Source organism: Ptychodera flava, chromosome 20 (genome assembly GCF_041260155.1).
Source record: "Ptychodera flava strain L36383 chromosome 20, AS_Pfla_20210202, whole genome shotgun sequence".
NCBI classification, from domain to species: Eukaryota; Metazoa; Hemichordata; class Enteropneusta; family Ptychoderidae; genus Ptychodera; species Ptychodera flava.
Genome location: NC_091947.1, coordinates 37,518,877 through 37,540,397, shown reverse-complemented (window position 1 = coordinate 37,540,397; position 21,521 = coordinate 37,518,877). Strand labels below are relative to the sequence as shown.

Sequence of the window (21,521 nt, the reverse complement as noted above, 5' to 3'; positions counted from 1 at the left end):
TACCATTGAGACGATCACACAACCAGTGAGACGCTCACACCACCAATGAGACAATCACACTAAAAGTGAGACGATAACACCAGTGAGACGCTCACACTACCATTGAGACTATCACACTACCAGGGAGACGCTCACACTACCAGAGGGACGATCACGCCACCAGTGAGACGATCACACTACCAGTGAGACGCTCACACTACCATTGAGACTATCACACTACCAGGGAGACGCTCACACTACCAGAGGGACGATCACACTACCAGTGAGACGATCACACTACCAGTGAGACGATCACACTAAAAGTGAGACGTAGCACTACCAATGAGACGATCTCACAACCAGTGAGACGATCACACTGCTAGGGAGATGATCTCAATACCAGTGAGACGATCACCCTACCAGTGAGATGATCACACAACCAGTGAGACAATCAAGCTATGTTTTGCAAACATTTATTGTTTTAAACAATAGTACATCAGGCAAGCAACATTTGTTTCACATGTTTGGGGTATCATGTCCAACAAAGTAAAATGAACTTTTCCATTCATATAATTCTTATTGACCAAAATTAACATGTATATAGTCACAAAACTGCCAAGGTTTGTCCAGACTTGGACCATACCCTTGGGGTTGTACAATCAAATCAGAAATTAAAGTAGTTTAAGAAAGAAAAAAATTGGATGAAAATCAGCACATACATGAATTTTCGAAACTGAAATTTTGCTTAGTTCATCACAATTTTGACAAATCAGAAAAAGACATCCCATAGGTCACATTCAGCTTATAGTAATACCCCCCGTATGAAGTGACAGATTTTCGGAAATGACAAAAATATTTTAAGTTATCACTCTTGTCAATTTTGTCACAATATTTATGAAACGAAATTACATCAAACCTATGGACAAATGAATTAAATTTCCAGCACTTGGACAAGAGGTTTCTGAGACGATTTTCTTTCCCCAAATATGACAAAAAGTATCCTCAGAAGTTCAGAGCGGTTAGTTATTTTAGTCCAAAGTTGAAATGTCATGGGATAGTCCGAGGAGAATTACATATTGACATACCGGTACTTAATTATCACAGATTTTTCAAAAAAGTACTTATATTTGACAGACAATTTATACTTAGCAATGCAGGACACAGACATTCATCTGCATGCGTTTGACAAAATGTTAATTAAAATGACAAATAGAAACTTTGCTTTTCAGTTTGTAAATTACATAGTACCATTATGTGGTACTTAAGTTCACCTCTTTTTTGTAAATAAACTCTTTACGGTTATTAGCAGGCTTTACATTTAATGGAGTGCATCACTTTGCCAAACATTGCAAAAAACATAAAAAAATTGAAAACACGTGCATGCAGTTTGAAAGATACATTTTTCACATGGTAACTCATCTCAACAAGTGTTCACAAGGTTTCATCATTTCCTTTTAACAGCATTTGAAGGTAATCAGGCAGAGATAACATTTTCTTTACTGAGAGGCAACATGGGAATAGTATGTCCTTGATAACAAATCACGGACATTTCCAGCAAGGAAGAAGGCAAATAATCACATAACCTACAGTACATATATATTTTCCCATGATGACGTAATGCTACCTCCAGGATGCACCAATATCAGAAGGTCCGCTTTTGTGGTCTGTATTATGCTATACTAGGAACAGTTACTCACAATTATGAAATTAACAGAATGACAGTTTGTAAACTTAATGATCAAACTAAAGTATATGACAGAACAAAATTTACTGATAATTTCCAAACTGTGAAAAAAGTGAATGTGCATTGATTAACATTTAATTACCAAGACATAATTTACACAAATGAACTTTTTCACAGTATTTGTGATATAAATCTTTTGAAAGGATGAAGCCTTTTTTTTAATGTTTTTCTCTTGAATAACAAACACTCTAGGATAAAAAAGTAACATTATGACACATGATGAAAGCTCAAAAGACCAAGATTCTTTCTTAAAGTATGCCTGTATTCCTCATCTCCACCAGTGCACCATATCTTGCACTCGTTTGCCTCCTTGACCAAGTACCAGTAGTTACTGTGGACATCTAGAGCTGGTCGAGTGCACAAACCATTGCTTTTACTTATTGTGACAGATCCATTACTTCCATGATATGTTATGTAGAGGTCGAGGAACGTAGAAAAGAGAAACTTTAGCTGTCTGGCGAGTCTTCTTCATTCTGCTATAAAAATATTTAAAAATTCCATTCAATGTTAGTGCCTAATTGCACAGGCGCTTGGCACACTGCTGGGATAATAATCGTATTTAATATGTAGAATGTCTATATACGACTTGATTATTCAATAAAAGAATCACCGTCCGTGATATTAGTGTAGGCCTGTAGGCCTACATGTTGACTGGCATTATATACGAATGGCTATGACTGCCTGGGTCGGGCCCGGCAAACGCACTGCATAATCATCAATGTGTAGAATGTCTACATGACTTGATACTACTAATCGTCCTGAAATCGGCTGGCGGCACAATAACCCAGCGCCGGCCATTTTGAATCAGCTGCATGCAATGTACGTGTCCAATGAGAGAAGAGCAATTGAAAGACAATACGTCATCTGCGAAGGGTTTTATTTCAGGACGATTTCTCGCCAGTAGCATAGGGTAAGGTATGATTTTAGGCAAAAGAGGTCAGTTGATCGATTGTTTATGCAACCATCTGACCGTTGACCAGTTTTTATCACTGGAAACGCTCAGAGTTCGTGAATTTCGCTGATTTATGAAATCGGGCAGTGAAAAGCTTTCAGACCTTCCCTTCCTGTCTGTGCAGCAGTGGACAACAGGCCCAAGCCCTGCAGAGCTCTACAGCTGCTCGGTCAAGCTAGCCAACATGTACAGTAATATCACCTACCGTTATTCTTTATTAAATAATCAAGTCATGTAGACATTCTACACATTGATGATTATGCAGTGCGTTTGCCGGGCCCGACCCAGGCAGCCATAGCCATTCGTATATAATGCAGTCAACATGTAGGCCTATAGGCGTACACTAATATCACGTTCGGTAATTCTTTTATTGAATAATCAAGTCGTATATAGACATTCTACATATTAAATACGATTATTATCCCAGCAATGTGCCAAGCGCATGTGCTTAATTGCATATCTTACAACAATCTACCATACTTGTTTTATATTGCAAAAAAGTTTTGATTGGAAAACACCCTGTACACAACATACGTATACAGAGTACTTGTAAGAACCAAACATACCATGAAAGTTGATCCTGCTACCATGAGATATTCTTGATCAAAAGAATTAATCAGAAATGTAAAGAGCCCTGAAAATGGCCAGCAAGTTGCAACACATGAACCCAATTGTGCAATGGATCTGTGTTAACATCATTTCGACAAAATAAAACAAAATATAATGTAGCAAAGTTGCACTTGCTGGATCACAACATCTAGCTACTACTGAACACATTAACCCTTTTCCTGCCAAGCGCCCCTGTCCGTTATCCTGCCAAGTCGGTCAAAACCGGCCCCCTTTTCCGTGTCTCCAGAAAATTGGCTCTCCTGCACAGTTTCTTGCCAGGCATTTTGCGGGAAAATACCGCATTTTAGGGGTACGATTACCGACCATATACGTGTTAGACTTTAAAATTTTTGCATTAAATATGCAAATTAGGAATTGGCTGAAGAGAAAATGCTTAAAGACTTTCAATAATATTGTATTATAGAGTCTTTAATGTACATAGCAAGTTTCATCAATCTTGATCAAGTCAATTCAGATATATATCCCTAATTATGAAAATTCATTTAATATGCAAATTAGAAATTGGCCGAAATAAAAATGTCTTTTGACTTTCAATAATGTTATATCACAGTATCTTTGATGTATACAGCAAGTTTCAACCACTACAATCAAGTTAATTCAGATATATATACCTAATTAGGAAAGTTCATTTAATATGCAAATTCAGAATTGGCTGAAGTAAAACTGCTAAATGACCTTCAATAATGTTGTATCATAGTATCTTTAATGTATATAGTAAGTTTCATCAATTTTGGTCCTGTCACTTCAGATATCCCTAATTAGCAAAGTTCATTAAATATGTAAATTAGGAATTGGCTGAAGTAAAAATACTTAATGATTTTCAATAATGTTATAATGTTGTATCATAATATCTCCAATACATGAAGCAAGTTTTGTCAACTTTGGTCTAGTCAATTCAGAAATATATCCCTAATTAGGAAAATTCATTAAATACGCAAATACGGAATCGGCTGAAGAGAAACTGCTAAATGACTTTCAATAATATTGTATCATAGTACCTTCAATACATGCAGCAAGTTTGGTCAATTTTGATCGTGTCAAATCAGACATATATCCCTAATTAGGAAAGTTCATTTAATATGCAAATTAGTAACTATCTTTCATGTCACCCCTTAATGGTTCCTACTGCTGACATATCTTGGTGTGATCAACATTTGTAGTAAATCTCATCAAATTGTGTGCAGTCGTTTTTAATGTATATCCGTTTTTTCTAAAATCATTAATTATGCAAATGAGCAAAAAGTATGCAAGCCACACCCACCAAAAACTAATCAGTCCTTGCCATTTGCTAACTGAATCTATGTACCAGATTTGATTCTGATCTGATAGCCGTTTTTTGAGATATTGGACCAACAGACAGACAGACAGACAGACAGACAGACAGACATCGCTGCGACATATGTTCATGTGTGTGAACACGTGAGCAAAAAATTGATGAAAAAAACAGCAAAAATTGCAACAAAATGACATACATAAACTTCATCATCATTTAAACAAACTTCAACTGAGTTCACCCCTTGAAACTTGCATATCAAGTTTAAGAGTAATTAGACAAGCAGTTTCAGAGTAGATGATTTTTTGACAAAAATGAGGAAAATTGCTACAAAATTACAAATATGTAAACAAACCTAACTGAGGTCACCCCGAGGAAGATACACACTAAGTTTCAAAGCAATCAGACAAGCTGTTTCACAGAAGGAAATTTTTGTACCTAAAACAGGAAAAATACCCCAAAAATACAAATATGCAAATTTCAAAACTGTTTGAAACCACTTAGCTGAAGTCACCTGAAGGAACCTGCATACCAAGTTTCAACCAAACTTGGCTCGTATTTACAGAGTTTCAGCAATATGCAGAATATTTATTTTTCTCAGTTGCATATGTTTGATACTGACATATTCGTTTGCACAAATTCAGATCTTCAACAAAGCGCACACTGCACACCAAACAACAAGATGGTAGGTGCTTCAGCTTTGGAGTTTTTGATGTGGACAGACAGATAGATAGACAGAAAAACAGACAGACAGACATAATACATACACAATTGTCCAAAAGGCTGTCTTTTGCTAAGTTAAGCGATCAATTCATTGCTCTGATAAAGTTGGCATGTGATGTGTGATAGCGAGTATGTGAGTGCAAGTGCTTCATGAATTCTACAGCTTCTGGAGGGGTTAGAGTCAGAAACATTGTAACAACTAAGCTTAGTTATTGAACTTCTCTTTTTTAAGGGTTGTGATTTGGCCAAGCACTTTTGACTTTGATGTCTTCACTAGGTGACTGGGTGCTGTGAGTTTGAATATGGTAGAAATTATACTGAACACAGACAGATAGAAATACTGGTACAGATGCCGCTACTTACCATATAAGGTCTCTTCAGAATATATACATATATGTACCAAATTTAAATGTGAGCTACAAGAATCACTAAAGAGTTTGTGAGAAATCTCTGTCCAAGGGGTATTGCATGCTCCATACAGAAAGTGATTACACAGTCTCCAAAAGATTACTACTAACGTGAATGGTTTCCATGCCATCAACTACATGCAGGCCCAAAATGAACTGGCAAAAACAAACTAAACCACATTGAATTCTGACAAAGCCTATGTCAGTCCAAATTGAATCTTAGCCTTCAACTGACTTGGCCCACATTAAATTGATCTCATAGCCTACTCTGCAGAATTTTTACCACAACCAAATGACCAAATGCGATCAAATTGGTCATAAATTGTAGGTTAATTTGGCAATGTATAGCATGTCTGTGGCTGCAGTAAACATGATTGATACCTGACTTTTTGAGATTGACAAATACATTAGGATGTAAGACTTACTTACCAACACTTGTATATCTGTAAGTGAGATTTTAGCTATGTTTTCTGCAACTGTGCCAAAATTTTCATCTAAGTGTTCTGGATAGTAGCAATCTGCTTCTTCCTCAAGTAACATTTCTTCCATACATGCTTGCATAAACTCTTCTTCTTGTAATTCTTCCATGATCTACCAATTATAGTATTAAAAAATACCGTCAAGGACAGTGTGCTCACATTCGGTTTGAATTGATCCGTTAAAAAAATATTTAAACCAGAAAAACAAAAAGGACAAAAGCAAATAAGGTCTGCAACTTAGGTACTGGAAGTTCTCTTTAGGAACATGCATATCAACTTCTATAGCAATGAGACAAGCAGATCCTAAATACATAAGCAAATGTCCTGAAATAATCAGCCAGAGAAGGCTTGACAGAAAGAAAAGGTGGGAGAGTGGGGAAAATATAATGTACAAAAGATCAGGTAAAAAAAATAATGCTATCTCATCAATCTTCTAGATGCCCCCCCCCCCTTATAAAATGTTCCTCCCCTTGGTATTGATCATGCTTTACACAAAGAACTACAATAGCCAGATGGCTGGAAATGTAAAAAGTATATGTCAACTATTAACAACCTTGGAGATTTTTTAATTAATGCTATCAGTGCTATCATTTGAATGTAAACAGCACTTAATAGTAAAATGCCTTCCACAACACTCTGAGCACAAGATTTATCTAATAACAGCCATAGGAACTTTTATACCAAATTACAAAGGTATCAGACAAGTAGTTTTTGAGAATGAGTTTTCTTGATCAAAAATGACAAAATTGTCTTAAAAATACAAGTTTGCATATTTTAGGATAATTTCCACACATCCAACTATTGTCATCCCCGGGCATCTGCATACCAAATATAAAAGCTGTCTGTTCAGCAGTTATAAAGAAATAAGATTTTTTACTATTTTTTTGACCAAAAATGACACAAATTGCCCAAAACGGTAATTTTGCTAATTTTGTCATAATTTCACCAAATTAGAAGGGTAATACCCTTGCAAACATCCAACCCAAATTACAGAGCAATTGAGCAGGCAGTTTCAGAGAAGGATTATTTTTACTTAAATGAGAAAAATAACCAAAAAATTCAGCAAAAATACAAAATTCAAGATATCTTCAAAATATATATAAAACTGTATAAGGTGCATCTAAGGTACTTGCACACTAATTTTCATAGCAATCAAAACAGCAGTTCTTGAGTTAGTAATTTTTTACTATTTTCACATTTTTTAAAGCTCATTTGGGCAATGCAAATTTTGTTTGAACAAAATCCCATCTATAGCCCAGGATGCAGCACACACCAAATATCAAGCTAAAAAGTGTAGTGGTTTGCAAGTTTTTGATGTTGACCGACATACTATACGTACACACATACAGACGCCGCAGACTTCAGCTTATACGATAACCTCACATTGGTATACCAAATGTGAGCCTAAAATAGAGTCAATGACACTGATGCCATTTTTCATAAATACTAAGTACTAGTAAACATATGACATTGCATTCCTACAGAATGATTACTAAGAAAATTCCACTACAAGTGCAAATCAATCGTATACCTCAGCAATACAAAATGCTGTACCTCAAAATGATCTTTGCACTTACTTTGAAAGTGATTTGATCGAGTTTCAAAGACGAGTTTTTGACCAAAAGTGGCAAAAATTGCCCAAAAATACAAATATGCAAACTCCACCATGATTTCAATGGATCCTATTTTGGTCATCCCTAGGAACCTGTGAACTAAATTTTAAAGCAATAGGACCATTGGTTTTAGATAATTTTATGAAGAAAATTGAAAAAATAGAGGAAAAAAATCATTAAAAAGAGAAAATAGCCAACAGAAAGCCCTTGGTCTATTTCTAGCCCTGCTACAGTATGTCTCAACGTGATGAGGTCTGGTCGTTGTCATGACGACTATCAAAATTTGCATAAAACTCTGAGAATGAAAGAAGTTGTCAATAGGCCACCAAACATTTGAGTCTCACTGTTGTCTGTTATACCTGTTTCCTTTGGGTATTAGGTGTGCAGGTATTCACATCAAATGACTAGCAATTCACTTCATTGGCAGAATCTTGAAAAATTGCTTTTTCTTGTCTGGTTAACGAAAAAACAATATCCCTAAACTAAGATTGCATGGGCTACCAGCCATTGTCACTGGGCTACCAACTTCATAAAATGGTAGCCCAAGTGGACTACCAGGGAAAAAAGTTAACTTTGAGCCCTGTATAAGTTCTTTGGTATACGTATATATACAGAGTTAATTCTAGGACGCGCCATTGCGCAATTCGCGCAATAAAATCTCGAATGGCCCTCATTTCTACGTTGGCCACTAAGGGCACAACATTGTAATGGGTCGATCACGCAGAGTTCAGGTAGTTCATAGTACATTCGCGTAGCTCCCCGAAGGTTATTACCTCAGTCATAGTGTGACATGTACAACGATTCAGTTACCCATGCATCAACCTTTGCAATGAAATACCCACTACAGCATATATGGTGGTACATTGGAAGCTGGGTAGAAAGGACTGATGCAGGGGCAACGGAGTATTGGAGCCGTAAGCATGTGGCATGGTAGCTGCAGTACAGTAGCTCGAGGTTTTGCCTGGGTATTTTGGTTGCCGTCCGACCCAAATACCCAGGCAAAACATCGAGCTACTGTACTGCAGCTAGTGGCATGGCTGATGATATGAATGTATAACAACGGCACTGGCCACTACGTAATGGTGGAAAGCTAGTCGTCACTCGGATTTTTAACGCCGGTATAGTTGATGAACCCAGGATGATCGGGCAGCGTTTGAGAAAAACGCTTGGAAAGTTTGGCTTGAAACGTTTGATTGAAGCGTTTGCAATGTCTACTGTCTATACAAACGAAACGTTGAACACTGCAAGGAAAACATCCATGATCGTTTTGAAGAGCAACACATTTTAGGTCGGACACATCTCGTTTTCCAGAGTAGCCAGGTCTTTGCATAGAACAACACCGCTGTGTAAAACCCTTTGGCCAGAACCAATGATCGTAAATTTGCTAATACATACGAGTTATGTTTAAAAGTTGATGTATCAATCACTTTATTTAGGTGGTACGGGTTACACTCTCTTGCTGTATCAGTGTATTAGTATTAAATTGTCGATGCGTGCAAATCGAGGGCCACTCTTGGAGAAATCCTACAGGTGCGCTAAGCTTTGATCATGATCGTTTCCACAGTCAAAATCACAGTTCTTAGCAATTTGTACAGTTGTTCAAGTCTGACATATCAATAATTCATCACATAAGTTACGTAAACAATTGAATCAAACCAAACGGTTTGCTGTTGCCATTGTTGGGCCTGTTGCGTACGTACAAGGGACAACTTTGCAGTAGGCTTGGTTGGTTACGGGGCACCCGATCTCCAGTATTCTCCTTTTCTTGACTTGATAGACAATAATATTTTCTGCAGAAAATTCAAGGTTTTTACATGTGTGATGATGATGGCCCCCGATTTTCTGAAATGGCCCCGATTTCTATGGCCCTGTTGGGACACTGGAGTTGGGGCCCACAGTGGCCCCTTGTTTTTAAATCCTAGAATGAACACTGTATATACATAACAAATATGAGCTAAAAATAAAATGGAACTTATGTATGTTGCTCCATACATTTCTTTAAATTTAGGGTACTTTAACCAAAGTCAGTCTAGCTGATGGTGACCATAAAACCATGGGGCAAAAGGATTACAACAAAAGGTACCAAAAGCAATACAACATTTATTTAAGCCAGTAAAATCTATTGAAGGAGTATGGTCTGTTACCCAACAGAACTAAGGTACATGTATGCACTGAGTGAAAAAGAGAGGTTTTCTTTTTATTCTTAATTTCTTACTTTTTGGTCAAATTCTTCAACTTCTGCCATCCATAGATAGTCTGCGAATTGGTCACCAGTTGCTCCGATAAGTGGTGTATTGCTCAACAATGAATCTGACTTTGCAACTTCAACAGGACCCTTCATGATGACTTAATTTTATCCTGATAAAAAAACAAACAATCAAAGTAGTACACAGTAATGAAGGAAAGCAAATAGCTTCATGTTATACACTTAATTTATTTATATGTTCAAGTGGATTGTTTTCAAATTGTTTTATTTAACCCTTGTACAGCAAAGTTCACATATGTTCCCAAAATGTCAAGTTGGTTATATCCATGACATCCCCTCATGTTGTAGCTTAACAAAGACTTGAACATTTGATGCCCTTTGAAAAGACAGATACTGTAAACGTGATGTTTACTGACTTCAATGCCACAGCATACCATGCCAAGTTGGTGAAAATACATGTAGTTTTGGCACATTACCAATTTTACAGACTTGGCAGATGGCGAAGTGACAAGCTTGGTAGGAAAAGGGTTAATGGGGATGTGAACTGACGATACAGCCCTATGGCATGGTTTAGAAAATAGTGACTTTCCTCACATTTAGTTACATATGATAGGCCAGAATGACACGACATTTAATAGCTTCTATGGACCTTAGCTTGTGATATTATTAGTAAAGTGCATTTGAACAAATTTAGATGCATCGTCCATATAAGTATGAAATGGTTGGCAACTGTTGAAACTCGTGATCACACACTTTCAATACCATGTAATCAAGTATATCATCACTAGTGATACAATCTGCCAAAATAATATTGTATTTCACAGAATTTAGACTATATTTGGTCTCTCTTAAGTCAACGGTTGCACAATCGAAGACTGGCATAACATGTAACAATGGGATTCTTTAGAGCTTCCACTGTTTATGAAGCAACACCTACATGATAATGGTATGTCTCAAACTGCCACCATTGCAGAATCATAGCATTGCAGAATCATAGACAAATGAGGGAACTTCCAAACACGAACCTATATATACCAAGGAATCTGTGGCATTAGATATGTACATCTGTGTTTGAAAGCCCTTCTAACCAATTTAAAAGCATCAAACCAGGATTTGTACAGAAAGACTTACACAGACAAACAATTCCATGAACATACAATATGATAATGAAAGAAACAAAAACCCTTCAAACTAAAGTTCCAAGCAGTTTTTCATACAAAACTGTCATACATCCACAGATGTAAGAGTTGTTGATTAATAATATGACCTTTAAAGCAGCAAAGTTTACTGTCTATACAGATCATGCTCATTGTGATTATACTATATAATGTTATCCTGAATCTTGTAAATAAAAGGCTGGTTGTTTACAAGATCTGTATACAACAACTTCTTTTGGATTCACTCATGGTGACTTTAATGCAACACTTTTTGAAAATATTATTTTTGGCTGCTTTGCCGAGACAATCTGACAAATGTTAATTGAGATATATTTTCATAAAGTTAACACTTTTTATGCTTATTAGCATTTTGTAGCAGTCAAAGAACTTTAATATTTTTATTTCAGCTAATTACATATTTGTATACTTCATGACCTAATCGGCGGTGATTATTGCTCATTATGTTGATCATAATACTTTCAATGAAGTTGCAAACATGTGGCAAAGGTTCAATTTTACACATAACTGCAATATATAATGAAACACGTGAGCATTTTCAGTTCATATCTGGTTACATCCATGTTGACATCTTATCTCTACTGACCCGAGTTAGAGGCTGGTGCTTGACTCAACACTGCACCAGTGGTGTTTGCAAATTGGTAGAACTTTCATAAGTGACATGAAGGCTAAATACATGAACTCTTATTAGCAGTTGACCAAAATATTGTTTTGGCTCATTACCCTTGAACCAAATGCAAAAGATGGTCTGGTCGTGCCATTAATTTTTCATTCATGCTTCAAACTTGCAAGCTGTACCTCCCCTATTTAATTTGATGGTGGAGCATATGACATCAATTATTAATAAATATACTCTGGGGCAAATTATACAATGAGTGAAATCTATCAGTTGCTCCAAAGGGATGCAAGTCATTACCTCTCCGCTGTGCAAATATGTATTTCCATTAAGGTGGTTGGAAAGGCTATTTTTGCATCAATTCTTTTCTCAATGTCAAGTTTCAAGTGTTAGAATCAAGATATTTAGTTCAAATTTTCAGGATAACTCCCTTAGTTAATATTTTCTCCAAAGAATATAAAAATTGTATATTTGCAGCCATGATTTTGAAATATGACACCAGTAAATATTAAAATTTAATTTTCATATTTTTTTTACATATTTGAATTTAGTAATAATTGGATAGTATTAATATTACCAAATTAGTTATAAATATGTTGACACTATTTATTGTAAGATTTGTACGGCAGGATTTGTAAATAAAATTTGTTTTTATGATTTTACATGGGTTTATATATCAAAAATTATTAAAAATTCTTTCAAATTTCAAAATGTGATTTTTCAAAAAGTACTTCAAATACAGGAAAATTGTGCCGTACAAGTCTTATCTGTAACCTTGTTAATAGGCTGTAAAAATTCCATGTCCATATCTCATTTCAAAGTTGGATTAAATTGGTATACAATTATGTAGGAAAACTGTTATTCTGTCAAAAATGTTGAAAACAAGCCATATTTGCACCCTTCTTTTGAAGTCATAGAGCAGTTTTTTTGGTTAATCTCACGTTTGACACCTCTTTGACACTCAAAGAATTTAAAAATGCATTTACAATAGCAGTCACTCACTCTGAATGCCAGCACCGCCTTGTCAAACTTTCCTGAAAAACAGCAAATAATGACTTTCCCTTTTCAAACATTTTATTAAAAGCTAGGGGACCTCTACCATAGTTAATACACTAAGGACTCCCCAACTTCTTCTTATTTGGTCAGTTTTTCAGAAGTTTTAACAGGCTATAACTCTGCAATGCCTTTGTGCGCAAATGTCTAGTTTTTTTTATTCCACAGAGAATGTTGACTCCTTTTATATTTTAATAGTTTTGTTGAAATTTATAACTGACGCTCTAGCCTTTCCAACCACCTTAACCCAAACCCCTTTGTATATGAGCTTGTGGCCTTGAAATACAAATAAAGGTGCACTATGAGTGCATTAACTAGAATTATATTATATCATGCTACCATGCGCCATTCTGATTGGACGAGAGCTCATTCCACCGATGCTAATACTGTTTTAGCACTGATGATAGCAGTGGTAAAATGGGCCCCTAAATCAGCATATTCAAAAATTGCCCGGTCGGTGCGTTTGAAGGTACCTATCTTAACCATAGACCCTTGGGAAAAACCGGAACAGTCTGCTTTGCTTCAAAGACCGAAGTTCGAATTTTGATAATAAGTTGGGATCGATGATGAAAGACATCTCTGAAGCAGCACATTTGCGTGTGATGTACACATGTCAAATTATTGCATTAGGTATGGCAACACTGCACACCGTGTACTTTGCTTGATTCTGTTGGAGTCAAGGCGTGATATATCCTACCGCTCTTTAAAATGAAGCTAGTATTAGTTCATACACTAATAAATTGACATTTCCTCACAGTAACGGTATGTCAGATATTCTTTACCAAAGTTTGGGCTGTAACAGACCAGGGTGACCTAACGATGTAGATCAAGAAGTTCAAAATAAGGGGAGAACCATTTGATTTTATTTCGGGGGGTATGGAGGAAGTGGGTACGGGAGCAAATTTTTTTTCTCTGTCAGAGTGACAGCAATTTGTTTTTTCTACTGTCAGACCTGCATCAATTTTTTTTTTTCAAATGGAGTAGCAGTGCAAATTTTTTATTTATTGGTCATCAAGTTTGTGATGCGTTGTATATAAGGGAGCGGTCATTATTTACGGCCTGAAACTCCGAAATTTCAAGTGACCCTCCTCCTGGCCAACCCTGATGAATTTGAGTAACCTCTTTCTCTAACTCTGAAATTTTGACTGACCCCCACCCCCCACTTAGAAAAGTTACATACCAATACGTGTTATTGTAAAATTTACAAAATACAGCAACAGTAAAGACCTAGCTTTCAAATCCTGATGTACTCTGCTAGACTATCATCAGTTATCTCATGATGGTTCAAAAAAGGTGAACCCATCAAAATGAAATTCAAAGTCACAATAAAATAAAGATATAAAAGCTCATGCTATAACCAGTATCTAACCATATGTATATTGTTTAATTTTGATGGGTATTATGACAGGGTTTTCACTAGGATATCTGACCGGGCAGAATTTGAAAGTACAGGGGGAGAACACGCGAGAGGCTTAGGGGGGAAAGTGTTACAGGGGCTTTCCCCTACCTTGCATGGAAATTTTTAAGATATTGATGTGTGCAATGTTGCAGTCTGGTGCAATCTGAGAAGTTTTTTTAATCTTTTTTATTATAATAAGTGAAACTGTTAGAACACCCCAAGGGAAGAGCATGAGAGGGGGGTTTCCCCCTCTCGTATTGGACATTTTGAGAAATTGATATGTTTAATGGTGCAATCTGAGAGGAGTTTCAGTTTATTTTGCACTCAGTAAAACTGTTTGAAAATGACATTGAACACTGATATTTTTTTTACATTTTTTGCATGATCAGTGTTTGAGTCACAATATTCAACAACCAAACAATGACTATACATTTTGTGAAAAATAGTTTTGTTTGCCAGAGTCTGAAGACAAATGAATATACAGGAACGGAAAATCTGTCCCCTTCTTGTGTCATTTCTTCAGCTGCCAGCTTCTAATGAAAAGCCTGAATATGGTATGTTTAACTGTCAAAATGGTCATTGAACTGAGGTCAATTAAAGCACATGTTTCAGTGATAATAAAGGATGAATTCATAACAGTTCAGTTTTGTCCTAGATCCTGTGAAAATTTTGAGAAATTGATGTGCGCCACGGTGCAGTGTAGTGCAATCTGAGAGGTATTTTCAATTTGTCTTTTACCGGTAAAACTGTTAGAAGAACCAAGGGGGGAGAGCGCGAGAGGGGGTGCAAAATAAAATATGATTTCTTGGGTCAGAAAAGGGAAGGAAAACATTGAGTGCACTGAGGTGTAAAGTATGTAGTGCATGCTTATATCATAAGTGCTGGGAAAAAAACATAAGAATTGCTTGTGGTAAAAACATTTGCGCCGCCTATGGCGGTGCGCCGGCAAAGAATACATGAGAATAAGGTTTCCAAATTTTGCTCATTTCTGGTGCATTGTGACAATTTTTTTTTCACTTCTGTCTGTTATGACAATTTTTTTTCTCTCAGGCCATGACAGGATCAATTTTTTTTTCTACTATTGCACCTGGTGACAATTTTTTTTTCTCAAAATCCTCCATATCCCCCCCCAGAAATCAAATGGTTCTCCCCTAAGAATGGGATGACTCCTGGTGACTGCGACGAAAGCTGACATCAAATGCAACAAGCAGTGTCAGCGTCCAGCTCTCGCTGCATCGGGCAACTGTCACACTCTGCACAATTGTTCATCACAGTTGCAGTCATCCCACGTCTGGACAATTTCAAAAATGTTTGTTTTCTGGTACAATGAACGTCCAAGGTATCCATCAAACGCAGCTCCTGTAACCTCACCATACCACCTCTGAATGTCAAGACGGCTGATGTATACGGTACAGAATGAGACAAATCTATTTTTAGCATGCCAAATGGCCAGGATTATTTACCTAATAAATTGTTACTTTTTCTTTTGATTTGAACTCTTGACCCATTTTCTGTGTCTGCAGCAGGTAGTTTTTAACAAGTATAGTGTTGCATGCGAATAAAATGGGATGTTGATGAATGATGAATGTAATGTGTATTTATCGTACGTAGGATACATGTGTGTGTACGTAATCCCAACTAAAAAATGCTCTGTCTGGGGCACAGAATTTCCGACGTTCGATCTTTCAGACGTCCGTTTTCTGCATTTGGGGCTCCAAGGGAGGAAAATACCTAAGCAAGACAACAAAGACACACAAGTTGATACAATATAATAGCAATAACCCCCGCTGCAGTCGGGTATTCACTCGATTTGGTACAATCTGCTCCATATAGCAATCGCCCACCGGCTCGTGCTATATGTCGCAAATTGCACCAAAATCTCATGTATACCCATCTGAGGCAGGGGTTATTGCTTAAATAGAACATTAGAGTGCTGGTGTCATTACAGGGGTAAACTACAACATCATGGCAACGCAGTGAACAGACTGTGGGAGATCCGTATCACGCAGCCCTGCCCTGCTGCCATCGAGGGATGAGAAATACATGTAGATATGTACATTGCACATGCTTCAATGCTTGAAGTTAATCCGATGACACCATAATTTTTCGTTTGAATTTTCATACGAGATGTTAATCTTCAAATCGGAAGAAAATTATGAGTGATAAATGCCATAACTTGGTTCTATCACCCTTTTCATGTCATCGTGGTCACACTCACTCAGCTACCTCGGATCCCTATGTACAGACGTTGCTGTTTCTGAATACTTTATGCATGAAATATTTGCATGAATGTAAAGTAATAAATTATAAATTACTATTCTCAGAGATAATAGTTACCCTTTCGCTAATGTTTTTGGACGATGGTATTGTGCAATTCTCCTTGCTGCGAGCAGCGTCATTATTTTTGGGAGAAAAAAAATGGCGGACAAACAAACATCTGTTTGGCTGGCTCTGTGCCTGTGCGATGTTTACAAAATGTTGGCCAACAAATAGCTACGGGACATAAAGATGTCGTGCCCTGTTCCGCATATAATTAGAGAGATGGATTCGATAAATTGGCAATAATATGCAAACCTAGTTAAAGACTGAAGACATCCACTACAAAAATAATAAGTGCTGCCCTTCTATGCGATCGATATTGTTACCTCTTGACAAGACACACGGTAAAAAAATGAACAGAATGGTGTCAATGGCCGACGAAAGCATTTGTTGAAATGATAATGGAGAATACAAGCACTTCATGGAAATTTCCTACTTTTGTCTGCGAAAACTTAAAACACAAATTCATACCTTTTGAGTTTGTCGCGCTTGAGAAATGTGTAGACGGCGGAGAAGTATTGCACTGGTGTGAGACTCGACGTTGAAACATTCACTCCGCAGCTCCGGTTGTTTTGTTTTCATAAGTTCATTGACCTCGATGGTTCGTGCCACCATATGCGTATACGTCAACACATGGCATAGAAAAGTCGGCATGAGATTCAGAATCAGAATTCTCGTCACAGTCAAATTATAGAATACAACAGACAGAATCTTCATTGAACTCAGTAGCCAACTGGCACATACAAAGGACATTCAGAATTGGAAATTCTGCCATATATAATAATCTAATGTTTTCTTTTTTTTTCAAAGCAACAGGGAATACATTAATGATCGTACTGTTACATGTAAATTTTATTATGTCTGGAACTCAGGTCCATCTCAAATTTGACTTGTTTTGACAGTATGCTATTGAAAATAAATGAATTTGATGTTCTAGTCGATCTGTGAAATATGTATTATTTCCTGCTGTAATTCTCCATACTTATAACATGGAGTTAATCAGACAAAGCTGCTGTAATCAAAATATTGATCAGATCAATGTTAAAATTACCATGAAATCAGAGTTTAGATATCAACACCTTTGTTGTACCAACAAAATGTTACTTTAGGCAGCTGGAATTTAAACTTATCAATGCTTAAGATATTACTTTATGAATGAAAACAGTAGCAAATTAAGCTCTTTTTAGCTGTGTATAATTTTAGGACTGGTGATGGAAGCATGAAGCTAAAACTGGATATTTTAAGGCTTAAACAGACTTCCCCTATAAAAGCCAGATCATAGTAAATCTACTTGATGCAAATGTTAAAAACCCATGCTACTGATCGGACGTGCCGTGTTTTGTCCCAGAATCACATAATTTTTCTATATTTCAGGCATTCATTGTCATAAAATTTTGCATATGATGTCTGTGAATATATAGCGACTGAACTTGAATTGAAAATAAACTGAAAAAATGTTCCCTTTTTTCGGAGAACACATATGTTTCAAAATGTGTTCCCTGTACGACCATTTGACCCCTCTTTGCATATATGCCTCGAAAGTGCCCATCATGATTATTCAAATTTATCAGACGGTCAAAGCAATGCTATGAGAATTCAAAAACTCCCGTCCAATGTATGAAAATGGCTGTGTCATCAGTAATCCCCCATTGTGCGCCCACGGTCCTGTAACTTCCCGTTTAAGGGTGTACCGATTGATTGATTGGAGAGATGTAATTGGTGGCATCCAGGGAATAAAAATTCATAACCTGAAAAATTTGCTGCCTCTTACCTGAGGTCAAGGTAAATGAAGTGAGGTGGTGAAGTTAGGGAGGTGGTAAATTTAGGGAGGACTATTCAATTTCTGGAGGGAGTTGGGGGGACATGGGTATGGCAACAATTACCCATCCTTAGGAGACTTTTTCCAAAAAAGTTAACCTTGAAACAATTTTTTGTCCAGTAGACTCAGAACAAAGGGTTTTTCTCATCAGTGCCTGTCAAATTTTCAATGATGTCATGCTTGCCACAATGCTGATTGGCCTACAATGGTATAATCTAGTCTCTCGCTGGAATATTTTTGCCTTCCGAGATCCAAATTAAGGCAAAGATATTCTGGCGAGGGACAAGAGTAACTATTGTATAGCATTGCTATATTTAGAAATGACCAAGAAATAGTGATTAGTATGTGGGTGCATCATGCTAGCCTTACTAAAACAGATCCTGACACATCTTGACCATTTAAGGGACTGGTCAGTTTCCTCAGCCTGGGTGGCTGTGGATTCATGGGGGTCACCCTGTTTTTGACTCTGGTGATAGGGGGGTCACCATGTTTTTTAAAATGCCCAATAGGGGGAGGGTCAGTGTGTTTTTGAATTTCTACATGGCTGATACTTGCGAAAAATGCATTGTGCCAGCCACAAATTTCATCATTCAGTTGCATTTTTCGGTGCGTCCTTTGGGCATATAACTTTAATAACAAGTCATTGACAATGACATAGTCCCCACTTGTAATAGGAGTATTAGTCTTGAGGGGCAGGGAAATGAGGTCATTAAGAAGTGTCACTAAAGTGTATATGTTCAGATCTATGGACACATAGGTCTATGTCATTGTTCCCAATTTGAAACAAGAGGCATGTCTAAGTTATGGTTCTAAATCGGGAAAAAAGATCAAACCTCTAGCTGTATTGGCCAGCCAAGAAATACATATGTGCATAATAAATGAGGTACAAGATGTGACATCTTAAGGTCTATTATCCTATCAAAATTGAAGCGTAAAGAACTTGTGATTACTGAGTTATGCATATATATGCATATTCAAGGTCAAAGGTCATCAAGGTCACGTGACATTTTGAAAAAAAACAACATTGTATTGCTAATTAATCCATATATGCCAAAATTCAGACCTCTAGCTCTATTGGCTTGCCCACAATTATATATGGGCATAATTAACGAGGTAAAGCATGTGTTGTCATAAGGTCTCCCATCCTACTAAATATAAAGGACATAGCACTTGTGGTTACTTATTTATTGACATAATCGTGTATTTTAGGTAAAAGGTTATTGAGGTCACATGACATTTTGTCAAAAAATTTCTATCCTATAGTCTATCCCTATATACTAAAAATAATACATTTACCTCTATTGGCTTGTTCAAAATTAGATATGCACATAATGAATGAGGTACAATATGTGGCGTCATAAGGTGTCCCATCATACCAAATATGAAGGGTGTAGCACTTGTGGTTCCTGAGTTATAGACAAATATGTATATTTGGGGTCAAAGGTCACCGAGGTCACGTGACATTTTGTCAAAAAAATTGTATTGCTAAGTTATCCCTACATACCAAAAATCAGACCTCTAGCTCTATTGGCTCGCTCAAAATTAGTTATGCACATAATTAATGAGGAACAATATGTGGCGTCATAAGGTGTCCCATCATACCATATATGAAGGGTGTAGCACTTGTGGTTACTGAGTTATGGACAAATATGTATATTTGAGGTCAAGGGTCACCAAGGTCACGTGACATTTTGTCAAAAAAATTGTATTGCTAAGTTATCCCTATATACCAAAAATCAGACCTCTTGCTCTATTCGCTCACTCAAAATTAGATATGTGCATAATTAATGAGGTACAATATGTGACGTCATAAGGTGACCCATCATACCAAATATGAAGGGTGTAGCACTTGTGGTTCCTGAGTTATGGACAAATGTGTATATTTGGGGTCAAAGGTCACCGAGGTCACGTGACATTTTGTCAAAAAAATTGTATTGCTAAGTTATCCCTAATACCAAAAATCAGACCTCTAGCTCTTTTGGCTCGCTCAAAATTACATATGCGCATAATTAATGAGGTACAATATGTGGCGTCATAAGGTGTCCCATCATACCAAATATGAAGAGTGTAGCACTTGTGGTTACTGAGTTATGGACAAATGTGTATATTTGGGGTCAAGGGTCACCAAGGTCACGTGACATTTTGTCAAAAAAATGTATTGCTAAGTTATCCCTACATACCAAAAATCAGACCTCTAGCTCTATTGGCTCGCTCAAAATTAGTTATGCACATAATTAATGAGGTACAATATGTGGCGTCATAAGGTGTCCCATCATACCAAATATGAAGGGTGTAGCACTTGTGGTTACTGAGTTATGGACAAATATGTATATTTGAGGTCAAAGGTCACCAAGGTCACGTGACATTTTGTCAAAACAATTGTATTGCTAAGTTATCCCTATATACCAAAAATCAGACCTCTAGCTCTATTCGCTCACTCAAAATTAGATATGTGCATAATTAATGAGGTACAATATGTGGCGTCATAAGGTGTCCCATCATACCAAATATGAAGGGTGTAGCACTTGTGGTTCCTGAGTTATGGACAAATGTGTATATTTGGGGTCAAAGGTCACCGAGGTCACGTGACATTTTGTCAAAAAAATTGTATTGCTAAGTTATCCCTATATACCAAAAATCAGACCTCTAGCTCTTTTGGCTCGCTCAAAATTACATATGCACATAATTAATGAGGTACAATATGTGGCGTCATAAGGTGTCCCATCATACCAAATATGAAGAGTGTAGCACTTGTGGTTACTGAGTTATGCACAAATATGTATATTTGAGGTCAAAGGTCATTGACATCACTTGACATTTTGTCAAAAAAATTGTATTGCTAAGTTATCCCTACATACCAAAAATCAGACCTCTGGCTCTATTGGCTCGCTCAAAATTAGATATGCACATAATTAATGAGGCACAATATGTGGCGTCATAAGGTGTCCCATCATACCAAATATGAAGGGTGTAGCATTAGTGATTACTGAGTTATGGACAAATATGTATATTTGAGGTTAAAGGTCACCAAGGTCACGTGACATTTTGTCAAAAAAATTGTATTGCTAAGTTATCCATATATACCAAAAATCTGACCTCTAGCTCTATTGGCTCGCTCAAAATTAGATATGCAC

General features: G+C 36.8%; 1 protein-coding gene across 4 annotated transcripts; it reads right to left on the bottom strand.

The window, feature by feature from the left end:
- Positions 1-436: 436 nt before the first annotated feature.
- LOC139120860 (polyadenylate-binding protein-interacting protein 2-like) lies at positions 437-17,222 on the bottom strand. Of its 4 annotated transcripts, XM_070685475.1 has the most exons (5): positions 17,040-17,174; positions 15,713-15,980; positions 10,016-10,158; positions 6,138-6,299; positions 437-2,199 (listed from the first exon to the last, which is right to left on the bottom strand). In XM_070685475.1, the coding sequence occupies exons 3-5, from the start codon at positions 10,139-10,141 to the stop codon at positions 2,170-2,172; spliced, it is 318 nt and encodes a 105-aa protein (XP_070541576.1). In that variant the 5' UTR covers positions 10,142-10,158; positions 15,713-15,980; positions 17,040-17,174; the 3' UTR covers positions 437-2,169. The 4 variants fall into 4 exon arrangements, with proteins under 4 accessions (XP_070541576.1, XP_070541575.1, XP_070541579.1 ...); XM_070685474.1 differs by lacking the exon at positions 15,713-15,980 and having other exon boundaries at positions 17,040-17,222; XM_070685478.1 differs by lacking the exon at positions 15,713-15,980 and having other exon boundaries at positions 437-2,196; positions 17,040-17,197.
- Between the last annotated feature and the right edge of the window lie 4,299 nt (positions 17,223-21,521).